We start from the raw sequence: 11,270 nt of genomic DNA on the forward strand, positions 1-11,270 counted from the left end.
TGACGGGGCGGAAGCGGCGGGGCCGGGCGGGGCCGGGCGGAGCGGCCATGGAGCTCAGCGAGATGCTCTACAACAAGTCCGAGTACATCGAGACGGTGCGGGGAGCGGGGAGCGGGGAGCGGGGACACGGGGGTCGGGGCGGCCGCGGGGCCGAGGCGGGCTGGCCGGGGCGCTGCGGGAGCGGCGGGGCCCGGGAGAGCCGCCGTGACCGCCCGTTCTCCCCGCAGGCCTCCGGAAACAAGGTGAGCCGGCAGTCCGTGCTGTGCGGCAGCCAGAACATCGTCCTCAACGGCAAGGTGAGCGCCGGGCGGCGGCCGCCGTGTCCCCGCCCGGTCCCCCGTGCCCTGCCCGCGGTGCACGGCGCTGCTGTCCCGCAGCGTCGCTGCCCTGCTGCCAGCATCCCTTGCTGCTTTCATCCTTGGGACAACACCATGCTGTTCTGGGCCTAAGCCTGGCTCTGTAATGCTCACTGGCACGACCAGGAGCACAGCTGGTGGTTCCAACCCCCTGTGCTTTCGCTCTGTTGTCACTTTTCTTTTGACTGAAAGAATCGTCCCTAAAGCGAGGCAGTCTTGCTGGAGTGACCAGGTCTCGGCATGAGTTTGTGCGATAACTGCCAGCACAGATAGCAGAGGGAGCTGGTTTACCTGTGTCCTTCTGCAGACGATCGTTATGAACGACTGCATCATCCGCGGGGACCTGGCGAACGTGCGGGTGGGCCGGCACTGCGTGGTGAAGAGCCGCAGCGTCATCAGGCCGCCCTTCAAGAAGTTCAGTAAAGGGTAAGAAGCCCCTTCCTTTAGGGAGATACCTAAAAAAAAAAAATCTGTCAGCCTGACTGTGTATTGTTTTCTGAGAACTCTGTTCCTTTTGCAGCAGTTTGCAGAAATACATCTCTCAAGTCTGTTTTTTCCTCAGATGCTGAGCTGTGCCTTGAGGGTTGGTGTTCCCATCAGACTGGTGGATGGAAAGGGGTAGATTAGAATAGCAAAGTCAAGAGCATGTTTTAGCTTTTGTGTGTTTATTCACTACGACTTCCTTCTCATTTGGGACATCCTTTAGAGAGGAGAAACCCAGATCCACATCTGTTAATCCATCTGGGGACAGGAGACTCCACAGGGTGACTTTGGCTCTGGCAGTGTCAGTTTGATTGTTTGTTGGATAAAAAAAAATACTCTCCTGTTGCAGGGTGGCTTTCTTCCCTCTGCACATTGGTGACCACGTGTTCATAGAAGAGGACTGTGTTGTCAACGCGGCCCAGATCGGCTCCTATGTGCACATAGGCAAGAACTGTGTCATTGTGAGTGCTGTTTCTGTATTTTCTGTAAACTCCTGGGTACTGTTGAGGCCTTGTGACAACGGCTGAGAGGTGTTCCTTCCCTCCTCCTTCTCTGCAGGAAGCTGAGCTTTCAGGTTTACTTTTCTGAGGACAGTGAGTTCAGCTGCTGCTGGCTGGAAAGTCCTTCCCAGCAGTGTTGTCCCTGCTAATGGGATTGCCCAGGGAATGCAACCTGGCCACAGAGTACAAGAGGAATTGTGTTCCTGTGTAAATAAGACCAAATAGTCAAGGCTACTGTGTGCTGAGGGAAGGCCTTGCTGGTAGTGTTTGATTCGGGTTTTTGGTGCCAATTTGACAACTGACATGTTAATGTGCAGTTGTACCTCTGCTAGCTGAAACTTTTCTTTTTTCCTCAAAAAGAAAAGTTAATTCTGTTGGGAGGAGCATTCAGTCAGGGTAAAGATTTATTCCTGTGATCTCTTATAAAGGATATGTTTTGAGCAATTGATCTACTTGAAATTTAGGTAGCATATCAGTAATAATAAGAAACCCTCATGTTCATAGTATTGTAAATATAAACTTTTCCTGTTCTCTGTTTTAGGGACGTAGATGTGTTTTGAAAGACTGCTGCAAAATCCTAGACAACACAGTACTCCCTCCTGAAACCGTAGTTCCACCTTTCACTGTCTTCTCGGGCTGCCCAGGTATGCTCCCTTTATCTTCCCTGACACAAAAGTGCAGATAACATGGATATTCTTATTTTAAATGGGATTTCCGTAACAAAGCTGCCCATTAGTATTTAGTGCCTAAAAATAAAGGTATCAGGCACTTGCTGTGCTGAAAAGCAACAGTTTTAACCTGTGAAACTCCCTGTCTTAGTGCATGGTGCATAGGTGATACATGATGACTGATGGCCATACTGTTATTCTTCTTCCAGGACTCTTCTCTGGGGAGCTCCCGGAGTGCACCCAGGAACTCATGATTGACGTTACCAAGAGCTATTACCAGAAGTTCTTGCCACTTACTCAGGTCTAGTAGCCCATTTCCCGTGTTGCAGGCACACAGGAGCGTTCTGGGGGTGGGAGAGGGGAGCTGTGCAGTGAGGCCAGAGCCCTGCTCTCTCCTGAGCACGTCTGTGCTGTGCCTCAGCACCAGTGGCCTGGCCAAGCAGTCCCTCGGGAAAGCTGCTGTGTCCTGTTCAAACTTTGTATGCTCATCCAGTGTACTCCATTCCACGTTGTCTGAATTGTGCCACTGAATGTTCTGGAGCTGGGAAAGCTGAAACACCTGCCTTGGGGCAGCAGCTGGGGAACAAGGCAGAGCTGGCACGTGCTCTGCAGCCTCAGCCTGTCTGCTCGGTTCTGTCCTAACCCAGAGCTAGGCTCAGGTTTGCTAGGAGCAGTCACCATCCCAGCAGGGCTGTTCTGGGTGTGCTCTGGGCACTTTCCAGGGTTCATTAGACACAGGCCTGTCCTTTGGCACAGTACTTGTTGCCCATGGGCCTGCATGCTGAGGTGCATGGCCTCTTCCTTTTCTCCCTGGGACTCTCTCCAGGGGTTCATCATCCTGCTGTTGGCTTTAGGGGTTTTGGGTGACACTGACACCTGTTTTTCTGTGCCTGACAAGGATGTTTCTTAGCTTTTAGCTCCTGAAGCAGCCTGACATCAGTCCTGTGCTCTCACCCCTCAGGGCTAGTGTTCTTGGGGTCAGTGCCACTTCCTGAATATCCCAGATCTTAAAGAGCCAAAGGCCTTTGAAAAGAGGATTGCCATGTCACTCACAGAATTCAATGCAGCAGAAAGTAGGTAACTAAAAGTGAGAGAATGCTGCAACTGTCCCCATTTATTACCCACTGTCTATACTTGCAAAAAGCTCTTCAGTGCTTTTCTGCATTATGAAACTTAAGAATGACACTCAGACTTCTTAGAAAGAGTGAAGATTTCATTTTGGACACATAATTGTGCAGGAATAGTTCTTGTTGAGAGCAGCTCTGAAAGTTGGAGGCATCTGATGCTTGTGATGAGTCTGCCTGCTCTGGTTGTGCTCTATTAAAGCTTAGTATAGTCCTGCTCTAAGTTTTAAACTGGGGCTCCTGTATGTTGTAGTGTTGCAGCTGGGACATGGAGTAGGTGTGTGGTAGGTGTGTGGCTGTGGATGAGCAGCCCTGGAGCCTCAGCTGAGCTGTGTAGCAAATGCTGATACACCTTAATAGCAAATAGCTGTATGAGTGCTAACATGTGTAGTAGCTGCTGTACATCACATGTAAAACCAGTTTGTATTTTTACTGTACATAAATTAAAGCCTCTTCAGTTGTTCAAGTGACTCATGACTCTTCAAATCAAACTAGATTGAGGTTCCTGCTGTGCCTGAGCATGAGCCACAGTCCCTTGTTCTGTGACTGCTACAGGCCATTCTGTCCTATGCATTAAAAAATGTAGTACGGTATGAAATAGCTGCTTTCTCCCTCTGAGGGGCTGGAGAAGCCTCCTCTGTCACAGACTTGACAGGTTTGGAGCATCAAGTCAGGAGTTCAGAGCACTGCTTTGCTCCAGGGTGTCTCTGGCGGTGTCTGTGCTGTGTTGCTGTGTTGTCACCTCAAAGTTTCAACACCACATTGTGTGTTTCACTGGGATCGCCTGATCAGCAGCAAGGAGAGGAGTGGGAGAGGGGATATGAGTTTGGGAGTGGGATGGCAGCTGGAAAAGTCTGAATGATGAATTTCCACAGTCACCTCAGAGCAGAGCTGTAGTGCATGAAGGGATATGTCACTGCAATTACATGTTTCTTGGCCTGCTCTTCCTTCTAGCTGTCTGAGCTGACTCTTCTGCCTTAATTAAAACCTCTTTTGTTGTCTCTGTTAAGGTGGCCTCTGCCAGGGCCTAAAACCAAGCCACCACTGAAGATCCCTAACACCCAGCACTGTTAACATTCCTTACACTGGCCACTTTCTCCTCCTGCCTCTGAAGCATCCCTCTGACCTGGGCTCAATCTCTCCGCCTCTGCCAGTTCTGGGAAGATGGAGTGTCAGTGGGCTGCGGCGTGGGGAGGCCCAGCTCTGCAGGCAGCCTTCCTTCCATCCAGCGTGGTGCAGTAAAATGACACAGGAGGCTGTGCCTGTAGCCAGAGGAGCTGCAACAGTGGGGAAGAATATCCTACAGGGAGGGGAATGCCTTCTGTCAGGAATCTTGTACAAACACTGAGCACTAATATCCCCAAGCTGCTGTGTTGCTTCATTGATCCTCTGTGTGCTTTGCTGGGCGTTGCTGACCAAGACGGGCAGGGTGTGCTGCTGGATTTGAGGATGTTCAGGGTCCCTGGGAGCACACCCCTCCCTGCCTGTGCCACTGGGCCAGCGCTGGTGGCTCAGGGTGAGGGGCTGTGTGGGAAGGTCTCTCAGTCACCAGGCCAGGGGGCTGTGCCTGCTTTGTGGGGAGCAGAATCTCCCGAGATGCTCCAGCTCTGGTGGGAATGACACTGGAGCTGTGGCTGTGGTGACCTGCAGGGCTCTGTGTCTCTCTGCACTGGGCTCTCCAGGACACCTTGGCACAGATGACCTGTGCCTGTGGGTGAGGCTCGGCCAGGGGCATTGGCTCAACCCACCGGGCCAAAGCACGGCATGTGCTGACCACTAACATCTGCTTTTTGTTAGCCAGAGCTGGAAGAAACAGCTTCTGCTGATGGGAAAAGGAGGCCAAACGATGTTAGTTCCTTCAGCCCATGGGATCGTGTATGCCAGGAAGCAGAGAGCAAGGGCCTGGGCCGAGGCACTGCTGCTGGTTCTGTGTGGTTTTGGGTTACTTTTCATTGCTGTTGGAGTTAAGGCTTGGGATCGTCCCACGGTCACTTCTCTTGGCGAGTGGGGCCCAGGAGCAGCGCCGGGAGTGCTGCAGACCCTGGGGTGGAAGACCCTGGGGCAGGGGGTGTCAGTGGTGGGCAGCGTGTCCGTGGGGAGAGGGGGCAGTGAGGTCAGGGACAGCCCTTCAGAACTGCCACACTGGCACCCGAGGGGCAGCAGCGGCGAGGGCTGTCTACGCTATACAAACCAGCCCGAGGAGCGGGAATCCCGCTGGGAACCGGCAGGACATGGAAGCCGCGGGGAGCGGCGGTGCCGCCGCACTGCTTCTCCCGGGAAAATCCACGCCGGGTGCAAATCCCAGGAGAATGTCCTTGACAGAGCGCCTCGTGCCCGCGCTCGGGGCTCCCGCGGGGCCGCGCTCGTCCCGGGGCTCGGCAGCGGAGCCGCTCCTCGCGCGTGCCGGAGCCGGCGGGAGCGCGCACGGCACCGCCAACGGCCGCCAGCGCACGCGCACACCCGCGAGAGCCGCGGGGGCGTGTCCGAGCGCGCCCGGCCCCGCCCCCCGGGCCGTGTGCCCCGCAGCTCCCATGGTGCCCCGCGCCCCGCGTGGATTTTAAATCGTGCGGCCAATAGGGAGCGGCCGCGCGCGGTAACGGCCCCGGCGCCGCCTTTGAATCGCGGCCGGATCCACCGAGTGAGCCGAGCTCCGCCCGGGCCCGCCGCTGCTCCGGGACCTGCTGCTGCTTCGGGACAGGCACAGGGACTCGGCCCCCGCCGCTGCCCCGGGACACACCATTGCTTCGAGACAGGGACCCGGCTCCCGCCGCTGCTTCTGCACGAGGACCTGGCACCGGGTGCTTCCACGGCACCCACTACTGCACCGGGACCCGCCGCTGCTTCGGTACAGGCACCGGGAGCCGCCGTTCCCCCGGCACCCGCTGTTTCCGTTCAGGGAGCCGGGACCCGGCGGTGCCGCAGCGCAGCTCGGCGCGGGCACAGCATGAGCGCGCCGGCCGGGAAGGCGGCGCGGCCGGCGGCGGCTCCGGCCCGGGCGGCGACGGCGGCGGCAGCGGCGGGGAAGGAGGTGCCGAAGGTGCTCGTGGATCCGCGCACCCGGCGCAGCTTCGTGCGCGGGCGGTTCCTGGGCAAGGGCGGCTTCGCGCGGTGCTATGAGCTGGCCGAGGCCGAGAGCCGGGAGGTGTTCGCGGGGAAGGTGGTGCCCAAATCGCTGCTGGTGAAGCCGCACCAGAAGGAGAAGATGTCCATGGAGATCGCCATCCACCGCAGCCTCTCCCACCGCCACGTCGTCGGCTTCCAGGGCTTCTTCGAGGACGACGACTTTGTCTACGTCGTGCTGGAGCTCTGTCGCCGCAGGGTGAGTGGCCGGGGGCGGGTGGCGGCGTGCCCCGGGTGCTGACTGTCCCCTTCCCCGCGTCCTGCGGTACTGATTTTGTCCCCGTCCCGCAACTCCCTCCCCGGTACTGACCGACCGTCCCCCACAGTCACTGCTGGAGCTGCACAAGCGACGAAAGGCGCTGAGCGAGCCTGAAGTGCGGTACTACCTGCGCCAGACCATCCTGGGCTGTCAGTACCTGCACAGCCACCGCGTCATCCACCGCGACCTCAAGCTGGGCAACCTCTTCCTCAGCGACGACATGGAGGTGAAGATCGGTAAGTGGCAGGGACCCCAGCCCCGGCACCAGCCAGCCAGGGCATCTTGGTTATATGCTGTCTCCCTGTCCCTCCAGGTGACTTTGGCCTGGCCACCAAGGTGGAGTATGACGGGGAGCGCAAGAAGACCCTGTGTGGGACACCCAACTACATTGCCCCAGAGGTGCTGGGCAAGAAGGGGCACAGCTTTGAGGTGGACATCTGGTCTATTGGCTGCATCATGTGAGTCAAATTGTCTTTCAGAGGCCATGGGGACGGGCAATCCCTGTGGTTCTGGTCTCCTTGACCCCTCTGAGCTTCAGTGTGATCCAAAGCTCCAGGTCACTGTCACCACAGTGCTGAGTCCTGCTGCTAGGCAGCTCCTGACCTTCCCTAACTGAAGTTTTCCCTGCAGGGCACTAGAGCCCAGATTCCCTTTCCAGGGAATAGGATGCAGGCACAGTACACGTAGCTGTCAGTGTGTCTAATGCTATGTGTGTTCCCTCTGCCAGGAAAGCCCCTGGGAGCTCTTAGGATATGGTCACTTCTAGGCACAATCTGAGTCTCTTCTGCAAAACTGACACCCTTTTGTCTGGGAATGCCCAGGTACACTCTTCTGGTGGGGAAGCCGCCTTTTGAGACTTCTTGTCTGAAGGACACGTACATCCGGATCAAGAAGAATGAGTACACCATTCCCAAGGTATGCTGCTTCCCATGGAGGATCTCTTTGGCTCACAGTGGTGCTTGGTCAGCCTCCAGTTGCAGGTTCTGTATCTGGCACTCTGTGGGCTCTCATGTAGCAGAGCAGGGGCTGTCAGTGCTGGGAGGGGGTGGTGTGAACCTCGTGGGGAGCCAGCAGCTCCCTGTCCCCTGTTCCAACAAAAATCTGAGCTGGGCTGTTGGTGTGTGGGGATGAATGGACATGGACAAGTCCATGGGGTCTGGGCCGGGTCCCCAGCTCATCTCACTACAGATGATGCTCAAGTCAGCTGACCTTAGCCTTTAGGAACTAGTTCTCTGTGCTACCCAATTTTGCTTCCCCAGGCTTGCGTCCTGCTTGCCTGATACAGCACTGGAGCTCTGCTGCAAGTGGAGCTTCCCTGGGCTGTAAAACCTTGTTCATTTGTCACTAGAGCACGTTGTCCCCTGACCCATCTCTAAACTCCCCCTGTCCCTCAGCACATCAACCCCGTGGCCGCAAACCTCATCCAGAAGATGCTGAGGTCTGACCCTGCTGCCCGGCCCACCATCGACGAGCTGCTGAACGATGAGTTCTTCACCTCGGGGTACCTGCCCGGCCGCCTGCCCACCAGCTGCCTCACCATCGCTCCCCGCTTCTCCCTGGCCCCCAGCGGGATGGAGCTGGGCGGGAGGAAGCCGCTGACTGCGCTCAATAAAGGTAGGGGTGTGTGCTCAGGTGAAGCTGGGCTGCAGGGCTGGACAGAGCCTGCCTAGCCTCCAGCAGCATCCACAACCTTCAGTGTGTCTCCCTCACATCATCTCCTGGTCCTCATTGAGAGGCAGAGCGTTTGTGGGTGAGGGGGCTCTTCTTGCTCTGCCCAGGATGAAGCACTGCATTCATTTCAGCTCTGTAATGGGCTTAAACTGATGCCCAGGAAGTTCCACCAGAATGTGAAGACGACCTTCCTTCCTGTGCAGTGCCTGAGCACTGAACAGATTGCCTAGAGAGGGTGTGTGGAGTCTCCCTCACTGGGGTTATTTCAGAATCCTCTGGACTCTTCCTGTGCCCTGTGCTCTGGGATTAGCCTGCTGGAGCAGAGAAGTGGGACTACATGTCCCACCATGGTCCCTTTCCAACATGATCTATTCTGTGTGTTAGGTGTAGACTATATCTGGGGTAGGCTGTAAGTCTGGTGCCTTTGGAAACCTCTCCCTGGTGACACCTCACTCTCTTCTCTCTCTGCCCAGGACTGGACAGCCCTGCACAGGAGCCCTTGGCAGACAAGGAGGAAGCAGCAGGGCTGCGAGAGGTGGGAGATGCTATCAGTTGCCACTTGGCTGACATGTTGCAGCAGCTGACTGCAGTCAATGCAGCCAAGCCCTCCGAGAGAGTAACAGTGAGGCAAGGTGAGCCTGGGGCAGCCCACGGGCCTTGTGAGGTGGCATAGGCTGTGGGAAATGTCTCCTAACAAGCTGCTTTCTTCTTGCAGAAGAAGCTGAGGACCCAGCCTGCATTCCTATCTTCTGGGTTAGCAAATGGGTGGACTACTCAGATAAATATGGACTCGGTAAATACTATGGGTGGCAATGCTTAAGGCTTTCCTGGTGTCTGAGGGGGCTGGGAGAAGCCCGGATTGGAGCATTTCCTAGGTCTGTGTTTTTTAATCATCATATTCCAGCGTGTGTGTCCATGACCACTGACGGGAATCGTGCCAAATACCCTGGGAATACAGAGCATGGTCACTGACCATCAGCCCTGGCCACTCTAAGGTGGACAATGTGCATGAGGTGATCAAGCTCTCCTGAGCCTGCACAGGGACCCAGGCTAGCAGCAGAGGCTGTTTCTGCAGCAGCTGATGCAATAAGGGGGATGACCAATCCAGGGGTGGGAAAGTGCCACCCAGACCTCCCCAAGGAGGAGGGACTTCGTGGGGTGGCTGTTAGGGAATCCCTGGGTGATAAACCATCTGGTTTGGTACTTCCCACTGCTGGTGGTTCCCTGAGATTGGAGGCCTCATGGAGTCCCTTCTGGGCAGGTTACCAGCTCTGTGACAACAGCGTTGGGGTTCTCTTCAATGACTCCACTCGTCTCATCATGTACAACGATGGGGACAACCTGCAGTACATTGAGCAGAACAACACCGAGTCCTACTTCACTGTGAGGTCCTACCCCTCTGCCCTCAACAAGAAGGTCAGTCCTGGGGACAGGAGCCGTGGCTGGGGGGTGGTGAGACTCCTGCCAGCCTTAGGCTCTGATGGCAGAGGGGATTCCAGGGAGAAACATTTATGATTGCAGGTCACTGGCACACTGCAGGCTTCCTCTAGCTGGTGACACATGGTCTCAAGGACAGACACTAGCACTTCTGACTGCTGTCTGAGGCTCATTTATGAGCAGTTTCACAGAAATTTAAGTGCTCACATGACCTGCACGTACCAAAATGTTCAGCAAAGCAAGTGTCATGTGTCACAGTCAGTTAACTTTGAAGATTTCCACAAGTTTTTGCAGTGACACCTTAAGCTCTGAAAGATGTAAGGAGGGTCTAGGACGTGATGGCAGTCCCTGTGCTCCCCCTTGTGCCTGAGGTCACTCACAGCCCATCCCTTCTGCAGATAACACTACTGAAGTACTTCCGGAATTACATGAGTGAGCACTTGCTGAAGGCAGGGGCGAACATCACGCCCCGGGAAGGGGATGAGCTGGCCCGACTGCCCTACCTGTGCACCTGGTTCCGGACCCGCAGTGCCATCATCCTGCACCTCAGCAACGGCACTGTGCAGATCAACTTCTTCCAGGTGAGGCTCTTTGCAGGGCTGTGGCTCCGGCTGCACGTGGCGCTGCTTGGATGGTGGCACAAGGGGATGACCTGAGCCAAGGCTTTGCCCAGGTTGCCCAGCACTGGGAAATGTCTGTGCCAGTACTTGAGGCCTCCAAACTTTCCTCACTCGTGAGGGGCTTGTGCTCTGAAGCAACAGTTTGGCTGCTGTTGCCCTTTGCTGCATTCTGAAGGAATTCTACAGAGGGATGTTGTCACACACTCCGGGTGCTGTCGAGATGGCTCATCCAGAGGAAATGCTGCCCCAAGCAGCACAGTACTCAGTGCCCCTGTGTTCTGTTCCCCCAGGACCACACCAAGGTGATCTTGTGCCCTCTCATGGCTGCTGTCACATACATAGATGAGAAACGGGACTTCCGCACGTACAAGCTGAGCCTGATCGAGGAGCACGGCTGCTGCCGGAACCTGGCCTGCCGCCTGCGCTACGCCTGCACCATGGTGGACAAGCTCCTCAGCTCCAAGTCAGGCTCTGGACGGATGAAAGCTTCCTCTTAGACCTTGCTCATGGACTCAACATCGGTGCCAAACTGCGCAGCTGTGAATGGAGAGGGCTGGGAGCTGCCCTCGCATGGCCCAGCTGGATTCCCACTCCGGGAAGTGGGAAGCCACAAGGAAGCTCCTGCTGCTGTGGGAATGGTGGTGTTCATTCTGACTGGTGCCCAAAGGTTTCTTGCTTCCTGCTCCTAACAAAGTCTATTTTTTAATTCCCTACCTAGTCTGTTTTTCTAATTTTCCAAAGGCAAAAGCCCAGCTCCAATGCAGCCCTCTCGTTTGAGGTGCCTGGGCCTGCTCCTGAGAGAGCAGAGCTGTTATGTGAGGTGTCTGTACATGGCTGTGCCCCTGCTCTGGGCTTTGTTTCCTCTGGTAGAAGCTCAGGTAAGGTATTGAACAAGCCCGGGGTGAGATTGTACAATCGCCCTTTTCATACTGAAACTCCGTGAAACCTCAACTTTTATATATTGCATAACTTGAATAAAAATTGTTTGACACAGCATCCAGGCTCTTTCACTTCCCTTTGCCTTGCTGAGGG

At 55.8% G+C, this 11,270-nt stretch overlaps 2 protein-coding genes across 2 annotated transcripts; both read left to right on the forward strand.

The window, feature by feature from the left end:
- The first annotated feature begins 22 nt into the window (after positions 1–22).
- Positions 23–4,495, forward strand: DCTN5 (dynactin subunit 5). Its single transcript, XM_066329973.1, has 7 exons — positions 23–95; positions 228–296; positions 664–782; positions 1,189–1,300; positions 1,881–1,983; positions 2,217–2,308; positions 4,142–4,495. The coding sequence occupies exons 1-7, from the start codon at positions 48–50 to the stop codon at positions 4,160–4,162; spliced, it is 564 nt and encodes a 187-aa protein (XP_066186070.1). The 5' UTR covers positions 23–47; the 3' UTR covers positions 4,163–4,495.
- Positions 4,496–6,060: 1,565 nt separating this feature from the next.
- PLK1 (polo like kinase 1) lies at positions 6,061–11,232 on the forward strand. Its single transcript, XM_066329977.1, has 10 exons — positions 6,061–6,450; positions 6,578–6,746; positions 6,824–6,968; positions 7,332–7,425; positions 7,905–8,124; positions 8,655–8,813; positions 8,897–8,974; positions 9,443–9,597; positions 10,017–10,199; positions 10,529–11,232. Exons 1-10 carry the CDS (start codon positions 6,076–6,078, stop codon positions 10,733–10,735), a joined length of 1,785 nt encoding a protein of 594 aa, XP_066186074.1. The 5' UTR covers positions 6,061–6,075; the 3' UTR covers positions 10,736–11,232.
- The last annotated feature ends 38 nt before the right edge of the window (positions 11,233–11,270 follow it).

This window comes from Sylvia atricapilla, chromosome 15 (genome assembly GCF_009819655.1).
Source record: "Sylvia atricapilla isolate bSylAtr1 chromosome 15, bSylAtr1.pri, whole genome shotgun sequence".
Taxonomy (NCBI): Eukaryota; Metazoa; Chordata; class Aves; order Passeriformes; family Sylviidae; genus Sylvia; species Sylvia atricapilla.